We start from the raw sequence: 19004 nt of genomic DNA on the forward strand, positions 1-19004 counted from the left end.
TATATTTTGCCGTGCATGTCTGTGGGAACGAGTGTAGGTGCACGTGCGTGCGACAAGGGGCCCAATGTGGGTGTGAGAGAGGAGAGGATGGAACACATTTCCATACACCACCCTGGCTTTAGCTGAGGCGACTGAGAATCTCCCAGCTCCATCCTTGGAAGCCTTCGGCAGTATCCTGTGCAAGGGTCGCGTGGTACCTCAACCGCGCAAACTCATCTCTCTTGCTTGCAGAGGCAGTGGGAGAGGCCGGACACACTGCACAGGCTGACTTCTCTTCTCCTTCCTAATAACCATAATCAGTGTCACTATGACAGCAGCACAGCCACAGTGTGAGGCCTAAGAGGAAAGAGGCTCTGGGAGGGAGGGAGAAGGGACGGGTAGAGGGCTTCCTGCTGGTTTAAAAAAAATGCAGCTTCACGTTTGGGCTCTTGTGGATCTAGACCCAGCTGCAGGAAGAAGAGCCCACAAGGCCTCACAAACCTATTCTGGGGCAGAGGGGTCCTTCCTTCTGCCTCTGGGAAAATACACATTTAACTTCAGCATGGACTCTGAACAGAGGGGTCCTTGGAAAATTGTGGCAATTTTCACTTCTTGTGACCTTCTCCCCAGCATGGGGAGGTGTCCCCTCCAAGTGTCTTACTGGGCTGGCTCATCTGCTAAAAGGAGGCCAGGGACTTGGATTTAGGCTGTCAACAGAAGCACAAAGAACACACGATAGCTGTTGTTCCCTGGGAAGTCTCCCTGTGACCACTGTGTCCTTGCAGGAACAATTCAGCGACTTCCCCTGGTTTCTAAATATGGCGAAGAGGTCAGCACTTGAGCCTAGAAGATCTGCCTGTAAAACTGAGGAAGAACTCTCCTCTAGACAGAGAATAAAAAGAGGAAGCAGGGAGAGAAAGGATGGTAAGTAAGCCCTACCATTCCTCTTCTCTCTGAGCAAAGAACATGCATTCCAGGTGCAGGACAGTTCTCGTTCCTGGGGATCCCGCTCCAGCCCTCCCCTCAGCTCAATGTCTACATTCAAGCAAGTTCTTCATCATTTGAGGATGTGGCTACTATTTCTTTGGGTGAGCACTGGGTGTTGAGAGCTGCGTATGGAAATCCAGTTGTGTCAAGCTCATTTTAGCCTTATATAATGTGATTGCACCACTTACAGCCAGACCATTCTTGTATCTGGGGTCTGTCTTCATTACTTTCTAGAGATGAAAGATTCTCCTGCTCTCCTTTGTGGCACTCCTTTTAATCTTATCTTACCCTGGGCGCTATTAAAGCAACAGATTGTCATAACAAATGCACTATATCGTTTAATCATTTCCCACACAGGATAAAGAGGTTTGCAATATATTTATAGAACCATACCCAGCATATGTAATTTGGTGAGGACTTTTGGCTTGACTTTGAGCCCCTGAGGGCCAGAGCCCGTGACTTATGCATATTTTTATCTTCAGCACCTAGCACAGAGCTTCGCACTGAGTATTTGCTCAAGCAAGGCTTGTGATGGCCCAGAAAGGAAGATGATCCTACACAGTCGGTCAGAAATCCATGTGAATAAAGCTGTTGTGATGGGCTCAGTCCTTGTGTGTACTGGTCAGCCTCCTTCTCTTCCATGGACATGAGCACAGTGTAAGAGTTCGGAGAATGTAGGGATCATCTAGGCTATTTTACAGATGAGGAAATGGAGGATGTGAGAGGAAGTGACTTGTCCAGGGCAAGGTTTCAGCTCAGGTCTTCCAACCTCCCAACGCTGCTTCCATGAATTTCACGTTTGAAATTCAATTCTTTGCCCCTCCTCCTTCCCTGAATTTCAACTCCACTCAGACAAGTTTTCAACTTGATGAGCAAAGCCCGGAAAGTCGCATTTTCAACAGCTGTAGACATTCCAGGGCTGGAGGAGAGGTTTGGATGGAGGATTCTGCCGCCCTGGGCACAGTTCCAAGTTCAGGCTAATAAGCTCAAGAACTCTGTCAGCCCCGAGAAGGGTTTCACGATGAAGCACTTCCTAGCTATCTGGCTGGCAGGTGCCCTTGGACCATGAGTATTGACATCTCTGCCCTGGGAGAGGCAGAAGAAGGAAAAAGAGAGAGAAATGGAAAAGCCAAAAGAGAACATGGGCAACTGCACTCTTAGGCATTTATCCCAGAGAAATGAAAACTTATGTTCACACAAAAACCTGCACATGGCTGTTAACAGCAACTTTATTTATAATAACCCGATGTCCCTCAACAGGCAAACTGTTAACCATAACTGGGATGCATCCATACCAGGGAATACTGCTCAGCAAGGAAAAGGAATGGACTATTGACACACATGACTTAGATGAATCTCCAGGAATTACATGAAATGAAAAAAGCCAATCTCCAAAGGTTGCCTACTGCCCCTCTCTGTCCACTGCTAGACCTCCTTACTTGATCTCCAGTTCACTTGGCTTAGAAAACCCAGTCTCTGCAGCAAAGAGTCGTGGAATTATTTCAGTAATAACCCCAAGCCAATCAGTCACGATGGGAAAGGATGACAACTTTTGGAGCCTTTCCTCTCCACCTGAGGCACATGGGCTGGAGCTTACCTTCACAGCTCCTGAGTATGTGATCTGGGCTGAGAACTGTCATCAGCACCCCTAACCCCCTTCCTGTCCTATCTCTCCATTCCCCACTAAGTTCCCCAACCTGCCTTCCTTGCCTCGCTGTGACACACCCAGTGCAGGAAGCAGGCAGTATTCTTGTGTTCTTTTTCTTTTCCTCTCACAGGAAGCCTAAGGTGAAAAGAGGCAGAACTGAGCCTACTGTGAGGAGAGACAGTATCAAGAGGAGGTGAAAACACTGCAAATATTTACTCTGATTTCAAGGAAGAGCAAAGAGGGAGAGGGAGAAGGGTGGGAAAGGAGGAAGAAGGGAGGGAGTCTCATCCTCAGGGGCTAGAGGGAGGAAGAAGCCTAAGCTGATTCCTTCTGGATCTTAATCACACAGGATGAGCTTTGTAAAGTTCTGCAGAGAAATGGTCCCTGTCATATTCTTTGCAGGGGCAAAACGACAGCAGATGCGATGCTCTAAGAAGTAGGTAAGGGTGTGAGCCCGGAGGGGAAGGGAGCACAGGAGTGGCTGAAGCACAGTTTGAGTGGGGCTGTTGTGGGCTAGTGTGTGAGCTGAGGATACCTTGGATCCCCACTGCTCTACAAAAACCCTGTGTCATGTCATGGCTATTGTAAATAGAGCTGCAATGAACATTTTGGTGGTTTTCTCCGGGTATATGCCCAGTAGTGGGATTGCTGGGTCATATGGTAGTTCTACTTTTAGTTTTTTAAGGAACCTCAGTACTGTTCTCCATAGTGGCTGTATCAATTTACATTCCCACCCACAGTGCAAGAGGGTTCCCTTTCCTCCACACCCTCTCCAGAGTGAAGTAAGTCAGAAAGAGAAAAACAAATACCGTATGCTAACACATATATATGGAATCTGACAGGAATAAAGATGCAGACGTAGAGAATGGACTTGAGGACACGGGGAGGGGGAAGGGTAAGCTGGGATGAAGTGAGAGAGTGGCATGGACATATATATACTGCCAAATGTAAAATAGATAGCTAGTGGGAAGCAGCCGCATAGCACAGGGAGATCAGCTCGGTGGTTTGTGACCACTTAGAGGGGTGGGATAGGGAGGGTGGGAGGGAGGGAGACTCAAGAGGGAAGGGATATGGGGATATATGTATACGGATAGCTGATTCACTTTGTTATACAGCAGAAACTAACACACCATTGTAAAGCAATTATACTCCAATAGAGATGTTAAAAAAAACCCCAAAACCGAAACAAACCCTGTGTCAGCCTTTGCCCAGTGCTGGGGGGTTGGGGGAGGGGGATGTTGAGGTTGCTATAGGACCCTTGACCCTTCAGGGCTTTAGGCTCCTTGATTTGGAAAGACGATCCCAGTCTCTTTCTGCCCTTTTCTTTAGGACAGCATAATGAATTTATATATTGTTCACATTTGCCAGCTGACTTGAACAGGGAAAGAGATAAGACTTCTATTTCTGAGCTGGCTAGCAGGGGATGGGGGTGGGGAAAACTGACCTTGGGTGAAGAGGTAGGAAATGGTTCTGGAGGGGATGGAGAGGACAGCAGATCAATCCAAGGCAGGCTGACAACATTAAAAACCCAGGTCAAGATAAGTCAAAATATATTTCCACACAGGCGGAGGGAGACAGCAGGGCAAGGAGGTGACAAAGGCACACAAAAGGGGAGATGCTGGAAGTGGGGACCAACTGGATTTATTATATAACTATGTGATATATATTATATTATTAAGTATTTTTACATGTAAATTATTATACATTTCAGAGCTAACTTTCATGAACTTTGAGACTTTGTTTCAGTCAGCATATACAGATTTGTTCTGAAATCCTGGATTCCTCTGATATGTCACGGAAGCCCTGCCACTTGGGAGTTATCCCTGTGAATGGAAGGTCAGGAGAGAGGATCATGCCGTGAGGAAGGAACCCAGCTGCAATGCATAGGGCCTGGCACATAGTTGGTTCAGTAAATGTGTGTGGAATGAATGAATAAAAGAAAGAATAAAATAAGGACATAATGTTTCAGGCCTCCATAAGTGATTCTTTCAGGTCCCCCTGTCCACTGTACCCAGAAAGGCTTTGATCGTACCCCATGGAGGTTGAGATGCTGCTGAAGGGGGAGTATTTCAGCCCAGAACAGAAGAGAAAGGATGGCAGGGCCCTGAACCAAGATGGCGGAGTAGAAGGACATGCTCTCACTCCCTCTTGCGAGAACACCAGAATCACAACTAGCTGCTGGACAGTCATCAACAGGAGGACACTGGAACTCACCAAAAAAGATACCCCACATCCAAAGACAAAGGAGAAGCCACAATGAGATGGTAGGAGGGGTGCAATCACAGTAAAATCAAATCCCATAACTGCTGGGTGGGTGACTCACAGACTGGAGAACACTTATAACACAGAAGTTCACCCACTGGAGTGAAGGTTCTGAGCCCAATGTCAGGCTTCCCAACCTGGGGGTCCAGCAACGGAAGGAGGAATTCCTAGAGAATCAGACTTCGAAGGCTAGTGGGATTTGATTGCAGGACTTCAACAGGACTGGGGGAAACAGAGACTCCACTCTTGGAGGGCACACACAAAGTAGTGTGCGTATCGGGACCCAGGAGAAGCAACAGTGATCCCAGGGGAGACTGAACCAGACCTACCAGCTAGTGTTAGAAGGTCTCCTGCAGAGGCAGGGGGTGGCTGTGACTCACTGTGGGGACAAGGAAACTGGCAGCAGAAGTTCTGGGAAGTACTCCTTGGCGTGAGCCCTCCCAGAGTCCGCCATTAGCCCCATCAAAGAGCCCAGGTAGCCTCCAGTGTTGGGTTGCCTCAGGCCAAACAACGAACAGGGAAGGAATGCAGACCCACACTTCAGCAGTCAAGCAGATTAAAGTTTTACTGAGCTCTGCCCACCAGAGCAACAGTCATCTCTACCCACCTCCAGTCCCTCCCATCAGGAAACTTGAACAGGCCTCTTAGATAGCCTCATCCACCAGAGGGCAGACAGCAGAAGCAAGAAGAGCTACAATCCTGCAGCCTGCGGAACAAAAACCACATTCACAGAAAGATAGACAAGATGAAAAGGCAGAGGGCTATGTACCGGATGAAGGAACAAGATAAAACCCCAGAAAAACAACTAAATGGAGTGGAGATAGGCAAGCTTCCAGAAAAAGAATTCACAATAATGATAGTGAAGATGATCCAGGACCTCGGAAAAGGAATGGAGGCAAAGATGGAGAAGATGCAAGAAAGGTTTAACAAAGACCTAGAAGAATTAAAGAACAAACAAACAGAGATGAACAACACAATAACTGAAATGAAAAATACCCTAGAAGGAATCAATAGCAGAATAACTGAAGCGGAAGAACAGATAAGTGACCTGGAAGACAGAATGGTGGAATTCACTGCCACGGAACAGAATAAAGAAAAAAGAATGAAAAGAAATGAAGACAGCCTAAGAGACCTCTGGGACAACATTAAATGCAACAACACTTGCTTTATAGAGGTCCCAGAAGGAGAAGAGAGAGAGAAAGGACCTGAGAAAATATTTGAAGAGATTATAGTTGAAAACTTCCCTAACATGGGAAAGGAAATAGCCACCTAAGTCCAGGAAGTGCAGAGAGTCCCAGGCAGGATAAACCCAAGGAGAAACATGCCAAGAGAGATAGTAATCAAATTGACAAAAATTAAAGACAAAGAAAAATTATTGAAAGCAGCAAGGGAAAAATGACAAATAACATACAAGGGAACGCCCATGAGGTTCACAGCTGATTTCTCAGCAGAAACTCTACAAGCCAGAAGGGAGTGGCATGATATACTTAAAGTGATGAAAGAGAAGAACCTACAACCAAGATTACTCTACCCGGCAAGGATCTCATTCAGATTTGATGGAGAAAACAAAAGCTTTACAGACAAGCAAAAGCTAAAAGAATTTAGCACCACCAAACCAGCACCCAAACCAGCTCCAAACAAATGCTAGAGGAACTTCTCTAAGTGGGAAACACAAGGAAAGAAAAGGACTACAAAAACAAACCCAAAACAATTAAGAAAATGGTCATAGGAACATACATATCAATAATTACCTTAAACGTGAATGGATTAAATGCTCCAACCAAAAGACACAGGCTCGTTGAATGGATACAAAAACAAGACCCATATATATGCTGTCTACAAGAGACCCACTTCAGACCTAGGGACACATACAGACTGAAAGTGAGGGGATGTAAAAAGATATTCCATGCAAATGGAAATCAAAAGAAAGCTGGATTAGCAATACCCATATCAGATAAAATAAACTTTAAAATAAAGAATGTTACAAGCGACAAGGAAGGACACTACATAATGATTAAGGGATCAATCCAAGAAGAATCTATAACAATTATAATCATATATGCAGCCAACATAGGAGCACCTCAATACATAAGGCAACTGCTAACAGCTATAAAAGAGGAAATCGACAGTAACAAAATAATAGTGGAGGACTTTAACACCTCACTTATACCAATGGACAGATCATCCAAAATGACAATAAATAAGGAAACACAAGATTTAAATGACACAATAGACCACAGAGATTTAACTGATATTTATAGGACATTCCATCCCAAAAAAGCAGATTACACTTTCTTCTCAAGTGTGTGTGGAACATTCTCCAGGATAGATCACATCTTGGGTCACAAATCAAGCCTCAGTAAATTTAAGAAAATTGAAATCATATCAAGCCTCTTTTCTGACCACAACACTAGGAGATTAGAAATCAATTACAGGGAAAAAACCGTAAAAAACACAAACCCATGGAGGCTAAACAATACCTTAGTAAATAACCAAGACATCACTGAAGAAATCAAAAAATACCTAGAGACAAATGACGATGAAAACATGACGATCCAAAACTTATGGGATGCAGCAAAAGCAGTTCTAAGATGGAAGTTTATAGCTATAGAAGACTACCTCAAGAAATAAGAAAAATCTCAAATAAACAATCTAACCTTACACCTGAAGGAAGTAGAGAAAGAAGAACAAAACCCAAAGTTAGCAGAAGGAAAGAAATCATAAAGATCAGAGCAGAAATAAATGAAATAGAAACAAAGAAAACAATAGCAAAGATCAATAAAACTAAAAGCTGGTTCTTTGAGAAGATAAAAAAAATTGATAAACCATTAGCCAGACTCATCAAGGAAAAGAGGGAGAGGACTCAAATCCATAAAATTAGAAATGAAAACGGAGAAGTTACAACAGACACCACACAAATACAAAGCATCCTAAGAGACTATTACAAGCAACTCTATGCCAATAAAATGGACAACCTGGAAGAAATGGCCAAATTCTTAGAAAGGTATAACCTTCCAAGACTGAACCAGGAAGAAATAGAAAATATGAACAGACTAATCACAAGTAATGAAATTGAAACTGTGATTAAAAATCTTCAAAAAGGGCTTCCCTGGTGGCGCAGTGGTCGAGAGTCCGCCTGCCGATGCAGGGGACACGGGTTCGTGCCCCGGTCCGGGAAGATCCCACGTGCCATGGAGTGGCTGGGCCCATGAGCCATGGATGCTGAGCCTGTGCGTCCGGAGCCTGTGCTCCACAACGGGAGAGGCCACAACAGTGAGAGGTCCGTGTACTGCAAAAAAAAAAAAAATCTCCCAACAAACAAAATTCCAGGACCAGATGGCTTCACTGATGAATTCTATCAAACATTCAGAGAAGAGCTAACAACCATCCTTCTCAAACTCTTCCAAAAAATTGCAGAGGAAGGAGCACTCCCACACTCATTCTATGAGGCCACCATCACCCTGATACCAAAACCAGACAAAGATATTACAAAAAAGAAAAAATTACAGACCAATATCACTGATGAATATAGATGCAAAAATCCTCAACAAAATACTAGCAAACAGAATCCAACAACACATTAAAAGGATCATACACCATGATCAAGTGGGATTTATCCCAGGGATGCAAGGATTCTTCAATATATGCAACAACCAATGTGATATACCAAATTAACAAACTGAAGAATAAAAACCATATGATCATCTCAATGGATGCAAAAAAGCTTTTGACAAAATTCAACACCCATTTATGATAAAAACTCTCCAGAAAGTGGGCAGAGAGGGAACCTACTTTTACATACTAAAGGCCATATATGACAAACCCACAGCAAACATCATTCTCAATGGTGAAAAACTGAAAGCATTTCCTCTAAGATCAGGAGCAAGACAAGGATATACACTCTCACTACTATTATTCAGCATAGTTTTGGAAGTCCTAGCCACAGCAATCAGACAAGAAAAAGAAATAAAAGGAATACAAATTGGATAAGAAGTAAAACTGTCACTCTTTGCAGATGACATGATACTATACATAGAGAATACTAAAGATGCCACCAGAAAACTACTAGTGCTAATCAATGAATTTGGTAAAGTTGCAGGTTACAAAATTAATGCACAGAAGTCTCTTGCATCCCTATAAACTAATGATGAAAAATCTGAGAGAGAAATTAAGGAAACACTCCCATTTACCATTGCAACAAAAAGAGTAAAATACCTAGGAATAAACCTGCCTAGGGAGACAAAAGTCCTGTATGCAGAAAACTATAAGACAGTGATGAAAGAAATTAAAGATAATACCAACAGATGTAGAGATATACCATGTTCTCGGATGGAAGAATCAATACTGTGAAAATGACTATACTACCCAAAGCATTCTACAGATTCAATGCAATCCTTATCAAACTACCAATGGCATTTTTCATGGAACTAGAACAAAAAATCTTAAAATTTGTGTGGAGACACAAGAGACCCTGAATAGCCAAAGCAGTCTTGAGGGAAAAAAACGGAGCTGGAGGAATCAGACTCCCTGACTTCAGACTATACTACAAAGCTACAGTAATCAAGACAATATGGTACTGGCACAAAAACAGAAACATAGATCAATGGAACAAGATAGAAAGTCCAGAGATAAACCCGTGCACCTATGGTCAACTAATCTATGACAAAGGAGGCAGGATATACAATGGAGAAAAGACAGTCTCTTCAATAAGTGGTGCTGGGAAAACTGGACAGCTACATGTAAAAGAATGATATTAGAACACTCCCTAACACCATACACAAAAATAAACTCAAAATGGATTAGAGACCTACATGTAAGACCGTACACTATAAAACTCTTAGAGGAAAACATAGGAAGAACACTCTTTGACATAAATCACAGCAAGATTTTTTTATCCACCTCTTAGAGTAATGGAAATAAAACCAAAAATAAACAAATGGGACCTAATGAAACTTAAAAGCTTTTGCACAGCAAATGAAACCATTAACAAGACAAAAAGACAACCCTCAGAATGGGAGAAAATATTTGCAAACAAATCAATGGACAAAGGATTAATCTCCAAAATATATACAGCTCATGCAGCTCAATATTAATAAAACAAACAACCCAATCCAAAAATGGGCAGAAGACCTAAATAGACATTTCTCCAAAGAAGACATACAGATGGCCAGGAAGCACATGAAAAGCTGCTCAACATCACTAATTATTAGAGAAATGCAAATCAATATTACAATGAGGTATCACTTCACACCAGTTAGAATCAGAAAATCTACAAAGAACAAATGCTGGAGAGGGTGTGGAGAAAAGGGAACCATCTTGCACTGTTTGTGGGAATGTAAATTGATACAGCCACTATGGAGAACAGTATGGAGGTTCCTTAAAAAACTAAAAATAAAATTATCATATGATCCAGCAATCCCACTACTGGGCATATACCCAGAGAAAAGCAGAATTCAAAAAGACACATGCACCCCAATGTTCATTGCAGCTCTATTTACAATAGCCAGGTCATGGAAGCAACCTAAATGCCCATGGACAGACGAATGGATAAAGAAGATGTGGTACATATATACAATGGAATATTACTCAGCCATAAAAAGGAACGAAATTGGGTCATTTGTTGAGATGTGGATGGATCTAGAGACTGTCATACAGAGTGAAGTAAGTCAGAAAGAGAAAAACAAATATCTTATATTAAAGCATATATGTGGAACCTAGAAAAATGGTACAGATGAACCAGTTTGCAGGGCAGAAATTGAGACACAGATGTAGAGAGCAAACGTATGAACACCAAGCGGGGAAAGTGGCTGGGCGGATGGTGTGTGGTGGTGGGATGAATTGGGAGATTGGGATTTACATGTATACACTGATGTATATAAAATTGATGACTAATAAGAACCTACTGTATAAAAAAATAAATAAAATAAAATTCAAAAATTAAAAAAAAAAGCTGAATACATTAAAAAAAAAAAAAGGAGTAAAATTAAAAGCTGCCCCCTGGGTCCAAGAACCTTCACCAGCCAGATGCCCTAAAAATGCAGAGAAATGACATTTGGCTGAGAGGGTGAGGTATTTTGGGTAGAAGGTGGCGGCCAGTCATGAAAGGAGGCTTCTGTCTTGGCACCAAAGCCTTCAGATATCTTTCATCGTCCTGTGGTGAGAGGGCACTCATCCTGCCCTGCCTTCCTAAGCCGTGTTCACTGGACATCACTGAAAACTTTTCCAGGACCCATGGTTAATCTCCTGACCGTCAACTGCAGTTCCGTGCCTTATCCTATGATATCATGAGGTGACTAAAGCCCGCTGTGCCATTTGTCCCTGAACTCAATGGCCTCAGAATGTTCTCCTTTCAGAGTATTCATTTTTCTTTTTAGCAAATTTATTTTTGTCACTTTGTTTTGTATAGGCTATTACAGAGTACTGAAAAGCAATTATGTTCCCCAGTAAGCTCTTGGATGGGAAAGGGAAGAGTCCGGGCACTACCCAGAGTTGATGGCTGAGATCTTGGAAGAGGAGCCAGGTCCCAAGGAAACTGCACAGAATATCTTCCGAAAGGGAGAACAGCAGCTTGTGGATAATTGAGGGTTTGCTGTCTTGTGCAACTGTCTGGGGCTGGAATGCAGGTTACTGGTAGGTAGGAAGGCACTTGGCGCTGCTTCACCTTCCAAAGCCAGAGGCCATCTGCGCAGTGATTCTCCCAGGAGCTCCTTGTGACAACAGCACAAGGCCAAGAGCACCCTCCCTGGTGCTGCCTGCCCCCTTCCCGGGTCTGAGGCTTACCTTTTGTGCCCTGCGTTTATCAGCTCTCTGATTCTGGTGGTAAATCCGGCTGAAGTTGGAAACGATCACAGGGACCGGCAGGGCAATGACGAGGACACCGCTCAGGGAACAGATGGAGCCGAAGATCTTCCCTGCGATCGTCTTGGGCACCATGTCTCCATATCTGAGAGACAGAAAGAGAAATGGGTGTAAGGAAGAAGGGCCATTTGGGAAACAAGTCAGGCTTCCCTGTCAATCATTCACTCCTTCACTCAACAATTGTTTAGAGTGCCTACTGTGTGCCAGGTACTGTGATAGGACCAGGGAGTGAACAAAATAGACAAGATCCTTATGTTCACGGAGTACCAGGGGAAGACGGTAAAGTGAATATATAAAAACATTGTGACTTCTGGCTATTTCTATGAAGAGAACAGAGATGGGTGCTGTGCCAGGTTGGGGTAGTGTGGTCATGAAAGGCCTCTCTGAGGAGGTAACATTTAAGCTAAGGTCTGAAGGTAAAGAATCCTGCCAGGCAACAGCCTTGGGGAAGAGTGTGCCAGGTAGCAGGAACAGAAAGGAACGAGGCCCTGAGGTAGGAAGGGGCTCGGCCTGTTCTAGGAACAGTGAAAGGGCTAGCGGGGCTGGCGCACAGGGCGGGTGGCGGGTTCTACAAGAGGAAACTGAGGCGGCAGGTGGGGGGCCAGACCGTGCATGGTCTAGTGGGCCACGACGAGGAGCGTGGGTTTCATCCAAGTGCAAAGAGGAGCCGTGGATGATTTTGAAGCAGAAGAAGAACACAATTTCATTTTTGATAACAAGACAATGAATAATAAACCGCCTTCTATTCATGTGGAGGTTTATAATTTCCAAAACACTTTTACACATTTGCCTCACATAAGCTCCATGAACCCTGTGAGCTTGGAACCCCGATCCCCACTGTACAGATGCAGGAAACGAGGCTCAGAGGCATGAAGTGGGTTGTCCATGTTTGGGTACGCCTGGGAGTAAAACACACTCCTCTTACTCTCATCTCTTTTCTACTAGCCATGCTGTCTTAGAGGGGACCCTGAGCTCCAAATCGCAGCCCCTTAAGCCGTGAAGCCACTTTGGGACAGTACCGGCTACTCTCAGAGCTCAGAGAAACTTCACACCTTGGCAGCCGCCCCCTGGGGCCAGCCTGCCCTGGTTCCTGCTCAGCCCCAGGCAAGCAGGCCAGAGCCTCTCTCCTCTAATCAATAAGATACACTCCACAGCGGTTAAGCGCGTTTAGCCTCTTCTTTATTGAGATAATTTAAAGGCCAAGTTAAGAAAAGCTGTGATGACTCCTTTGGCCAAAGCCAGAAACACCACCTCCCCCGCCTCTGTGCCCTCTGGGTGTCTGGAGCAGAAACTGGCTTAGGGTGACCAGGAATTGTTGCTACTGAAATTGTCAGGTTCCAAGTCACTTGTCCTGAGGGGCCCAGGTGTCCTGGGGTCCAGAGAGGCTGTGGAAAGGAATGGGGGAGCCATTTCAGAACTATGAAGTCCTCACCTCCTAACACTAAGGGCTTTGTGGAGGATGTGCAGTGATTGACACATACTTGGCGAGTGGATGAATGATCTCCTTTAAGCCTCTCAACACCCTGTGAAGTTGGCTCCCGTTCTGAGGACCATCTTCCTTCTCCTTGTGTCCAGGCCCTTTGTTCTGGCTCAAGCCGTCTCAGTCACGCCACTGACAGTAAGGCCTGCGAGAGCTCCTTCTGGGAACTTTGATGCTAGGTTTGCCTTCTCTGCCATGATGCTCAGGAGTGGCTTCCGGTGAAGTGGTCGAGAATTCGGCTTCCGAAGTTGGACAATATGGGTTCAAGACTCACCCAGCTCCACCCTAAAATAACTGTGACCTTTAGGCTTCAGTTTCTTTGTCTCGAAAATGAAGATAATAAGAGTAACCTAGGTCATAATCCTATTGAGACGTATACAAACAATAAATACTATTACTTTTACCTAGACAGGCTGCGAACCACGGTCTCTGTTGCCGAGAAGCTGATTATTCCAAGTTCAAATCATCCCAGTGATGAAGAAAAGGGGGCTGCCCTGGAAGTGAATCATGTTAGCTGGGGTTTTCAGATGACATGATCGAAAGGTGGACATCGGGTACGTGACCATGGGTGAAAACAAAGTGTGGCGGGAGTATGTAAGAATAGCGTCAGGAAGGCTACAATTTCAGTGACTGAGGTGGTGAAAAATGCTAAGGACAACAGGAATGTTGTTTCATCCACTGGAAGGAAAGCTGTGCCTTCTGCTAGGCAGATGGTCTGCTGGAAACAGATGACAGAGAGAAAGCTGAACAACGCAACTCCCATGCGCTCTCTGCCTTCTCCACCGAGAAGAGCATGCTTTATCTTGGGGAGGCCAGGACAAATGTGGAAAAACAAAGATCCAGAGCTTAAGGTAGGGGAGGGGAGAGCAGGTGAGTGGCCAGCTGTCTTCACTGGATTCCCATCACAGGCCCACCTGGATCCTACGCCAGGAGACAGGGGGAATGTGCAGATGGCGTTATAGAACCACTTCCCATGATGGCTGAGAAATCATGATGCAGCAGAGAAATACCAGGAGACTAGAGATGGAAAACTACTGTATCAATATATTTAAAGAAAAGGAAAGGAGGTCTGAGGAACCACAGACCAGCAGGCTTGGCCTCCATCAATTCTGCCATCCAGTTGCGGGCAGAATTTGAGAGTGGATTGTTAAGCGGACAGCGTGAGAACACTTGGAAAATAAGCTGCACTGGTTCATTAAACACATCTTGCCAGATGACCCTTATTTCCTGTTTGGGGAGGGTTAACTGGCTGGTGGATCAGGAGACCGCTACAGACCTACTGCATCATCGTTGCAGCAAGGTGTGTGCTTGCCCCCGTTCTCTGTACCCTGGACAAGCTGGAGGAATGTGGAGGGGACTGCAGTGTGGCTGGCAGGGGCTGAACAGCCATCTCGAGTCTTCCGGCCCTTCTCAAAGATAAACAGAAATGGTCCCAGGACAGCAAAGGAAGTTCCTGGTTTTCATGTTAGAAGGGTCTCCTTCAATGAAAGAGTAAATGAGCAAACGAAATAAAGAAGGGATCTAAAGTTAGGTCTCCAGTGGTGCATTCCAGAATTTTTTTAACAACTCATGTAAGGCCAGAAGGAGGCAGTGTGGCCTAATGATTGAGAGAGGAATCAGCTCTGGGTTGAACCCGAGCCCAACGTTACTTACTAAATAGTTAAGAGTCCTTAGGGAAGTTATGTAACCTGAGCCTCTACCAATATAAATGGGTTTTACAAACCTAACTTACAAGGTTGTTGTGATAATTAATGAGATCATTCAGAAGCACCACTTGATGCTGTATCTGGGTAAATGTAAATTCTCTATAAAAATAGCCAGTGTGGTAGGCATCGATTGTTTTGTCTGCTAATAACCTACACCCTCCTAGGAACTGAACCCCTCCCCTCCCCATTACAACATAAACTCTGTCCAGAGGCGCTGGGTCTCAGAGGAGCTGCCGTATTCTTACAAGCCTTCCCCGATGTCTCTACTCCCACTGGCCACAGGTAGTAAATTCAGAATAGGCGTCTGACTCAAGCTGGGTCAATGAGTTCTTTCCTGGATTCATTTTAAACAACTTTATGGAGATACAATTTAAATACCATAAAATTCATCCACTTAAAGCGTAAAATTCCATGGTTTTGAGTGTATTTACAAAGTTGTTTTACCATCACTGGAGTCTGACTTAGAGCATTGTCATCACCCCCAGTAGAAACCTAGCAGTCAGTGACCATGGTACACCTCACCCTTCAGCCCTAGGCAACCACTAATCTACTTTCTGTCTCTATGGATTTCCTTCTTTTGGACATTTAATATAAATGGAATCATACAGTATGTGGCCCCTTGCGCCTGACTTCTTTCACTTAGCATAATGTGCTAAGGGTTCAAGGTTCGCCCATGTTGTAGCATGTATCAGTACTTCATTCCTTTCTTATGGCTGACTAATATCTCATCGTATGGATAGACCACATTTTGTTTACTCCTTCATCAGTTGAGAGACATTTGGATTGTTTCTACTTTTTGGCTATTATGAATAAACTCTGCTATGAAAATTTGTGTACAAATTTTGGTGGGGATATATGTTTTCATTTCTCTGGGACTCGTGTGGTAACTCTATGTTTACCAGTTTGAGGAACTGGTGAACTGTTTTCTAAAGTGGCTGTGTCGCTTTACAATCCCACTGGCTATAAATTAGGGTTCCAATTTCTCCATATCTTCACCAACACTTGTTACCATCTGTCTTTTGATCCTAGCTGTCCTAGTGGGTGTGACATGGTATCTCATTGTGTTTTTTTTTTTGTTTTATTTTTTTGTTTTTGCGGCACGTGGGCCTCTCACTCTTGCGGCCTCTCCCGTTGCGGAGCACAGGCTCCGGACGCGCAAGCTCAGCAGCCATGGCTCACGGGCCCAGCCGCTCCGTGGCATGTGGAATCCTCCCGGACTGGGGCACGAACCCGTGTCCCCTGCATCGGCAGGCGGACTCTCAACCACTGCGCCACCAGGGAAGCCCTGTGTTGGTTTTTTTAACATGTTTTTAAAAACTGAAATATAGTTAATTTAGAATGTTGTGTGAATTTCAGGTGTACAGCAAAGTGATTCAGTTATATATATAATATATATGATATTTAATATGTATATTATTTTTCAGATTCTTTTCCCTTAAAGGTTATTACAAGATATTGAATATAGTTCCCTGTGCTATATAGTAGGTCCTTGTTTTTTATCTATTTTATATATAGTAGCATGGATCTAATCCCAAATCCCTAAATTGTCTCTCTCCCTCCCACCTCCACTATCCCCTTTGGTAATCATAAGTTCGTTTTCTATGTCTGTGAGTCTCTTTCTGTTTTGTTAATAAGTTCTTTTGTATCATTTTTTTTAGATTCTACATATAAGTGACATCATATGATATTTGTCTTTGTCTGTCTTACTTCACTTAATATGATAATTTCTAGGTCCATCTGTGTTGCTGCAAATGGCATTATTTCATTCATTTTTATGGCTGAGTAATATCTCATTGTATATATGTACCACATCTTCTTTACCCACTCATCTGTCAATGGACATTTAGGTTGCTTCCATGTCTTGGCTATTGTGAATAGTGACTGGGGTGCATGTATCTTTTTGAATTAGAATTTTCTCCAGATATATGCCCAGGAGTGGAATTGCAGGATCATATGGTAACTCTAGTTTGAATTTCTCATTGTGGGTTTGATTTGCATTTACACTGTTGGCTAATGATGTTGGTCAATTATTTTCTCCTCCCCTGGATTTTTACCCTTGAGATCAGATCAATCTCTTTCTTTCTTTCTTTCTTTTTTAAAAATTAATTAATTTATTTAATTTATTTTTTGGCTGCATTGGGTCTTCGTTGCTGGGCGCAGGCTTTCTCTAGTTGTGGCGAGCGGAGGCTACTCTTCGTTGCGGTGCGCAGGCTTCTCATTGCAGTAGCTTCTCTTGTTGCAGAGCACGGGCTCTAGGCGTGTGGGCTTCAGGAGTTGTGGCACGCGAGCTCAGTAGTTGTTGCTCCCGGGCTCTAGAGTGCAGGTTCAGAAGTTGTGGTGCACGGGCTTAGTTGCTCCGTGGCATGTGAGATCTTCCCGGACCAGGGCTCGAACCCATGTTGCCTGTATTGGCAGGTGGATTCTTAACCATTGCACCACCAGGGAAGTCCCAATCTCTTTCACAGAAGTGGAAACTGCAACTAATAAAGCTCTGGAGCTGTTGGCAGCCATGCTTTCTGCCACTGGGAAAAGCCAGATTGTAGTTAGAAAGGGAGCAGGCTGACAGTAGAAAGAGATGAGAGGTGAAAAGGGAAATCTGATGGAGGTTCGAGTTCCTGTCCTAATTCTTACAGATGGGCAGCTTTACTTTTGACTTTCCTGTGACTTGGTTGTGCAAGCCTTCTTTTGACTCTGCATACTAACAAATTACTGCTTTTGTTTAACCTCCTTCCATTTGGTCCCTACGACAATGACAATGATGGTGATGATGGTGATGATGGTGATGCTGAGGCTATGACTGATTATTTTTAATCAAGCTCTTCAGATTTCTAAGTGACAGCACTACTATGAATTGATGTCTTTTGAAGTCAAAAGGATTTTTAACATGTTGTAATCGTGGGTGAAATCAACCAGATTAATTTTAACAAAGATAAATGACAACACCAGCATTTTGATTCAAATAATCAATGACTTGTATAGCTGATGAGAGAGACCAGCTTAAAAGCCATTCAAGTTAAAAATCACTGGGGGGAATCAAGTTTAACATAGCCACCGGTGTAACGCAGCTGCTAAAGACCTAATGCCGCCTTAGGCTGGACTGATAGGAGGACATAGCCCAGAAAAAGGGAGTGGGTGTTCAGGCTGTGCTTCTTGGTGCAGACCACTTCTAGGCCGCTGTGTGGAGTGCTGGGCACTACATATTGTATAGGATATGATTAACTGGGTCACATCCAGAGAAGGGAGGGTGGGAGGGGGAATTGTCTGGAAATCCTCTCATAGGGGAAACGATCAAAGGGACAGGATCGTTTGGCCTAAGAAGAGGGGATGAAGAATGGAAGGATGAAAGGGAACAGTGTACTAGAGACTGTGCTAGGAACTTTGGCATCACTGGGTCTCACAAAAGCCCTGTCAAGTAGGGCTGAGGAGCCGGTCCTGAGAGGACAGTCACTTGTTCAAGGTCCTCAAGTAGTAAGAGGCGGAACTGAATGGGTTAAAACCCAGGTCAGTCTGTTTCCATTGTCCTGCTCTGTCCCTCACATCCCGCTTCTCCAGAGGAGTGGGTGGTCATGGGACAGGGCTCAGAGGAGTCAGCTGGCGCTCACCCCCTTCTCAGCATCTCTGCCCACTCAGTGGTAGCAGTACAGCATAGCGGGTAAGAGTGTGCACTCTGGGCAGCAGACTCTCTGGGGCAAGTCCCGGCTCTACCACTTGTTAGCTGGGTGACTCTTGCGCAAAAGTTACTTCTTTGTCCTCAGTTTCCCGGGACCGATAAAATAATAGTACCTACATCACAGAGCTGTCGTGAGGGATAAGATGAGTTACCATTTGTCAAAGGCTCAATTCTGGCACATATTAAGAACTTATTATAAATGTTTATTAAATAAATCCTAGGCCCAGACCACTGTCGTTCCTCGACTGGACTTCTGCAAAAGCCCCTTAACCAGACACGTCACTTGCACTTTTGTTTCCCTTTAATTCACAAAGGACCATAGTCTTAGAGTGCAAATCCAAGCACATCATTCCCTTGCTAAATCACTTCAATAAACGTTGGTCGAATGTGTGAGTTCATGAAGAAAACATACCT

The 19004-nt window shown here is 44.1% G+C and overlaps 1 protein-coding gene across 3 annotated transcripts in view; it reads right to left on the minus strand.

The window, feature by feature from the left end:
* KCND3 (potassium voltage-gated channel subfamily D member 3) overlaps window positions 1-19004 on the minus strand; it is a 232020-nt gene that overhangs the window by 5341 nt on the left and 207675 nt on the right. For all 3 annotated transcript variants that reach the window (XM_032638995.1, XM_032638987.1, XM_032639006.1), the window contains one exon: window positions 11657-11819. In XM_032638995.1, coding sequence (XP_032494886.1) covers window positions 11657-11819 — 163 coding nt within the window. The remainder of the gene's footprint in view (window positions 1-11656; window positions 11820-19004) is intronic.

Source organism: Phocoena sinus, chromosome 1 (assembly GCF_008692025.1).
Source record: "Phocoena sinus isolate mPhoSin1 chromosome 1, mPhoSin1.pri, whole genome shotgun sequence".
NCBI classification, from domain to species: Eukaryota; Metazoa; Chordata; class Mammalia; order Artiodactyla; family Phocoenidae; genus Phocoena; species Phocoena sinus.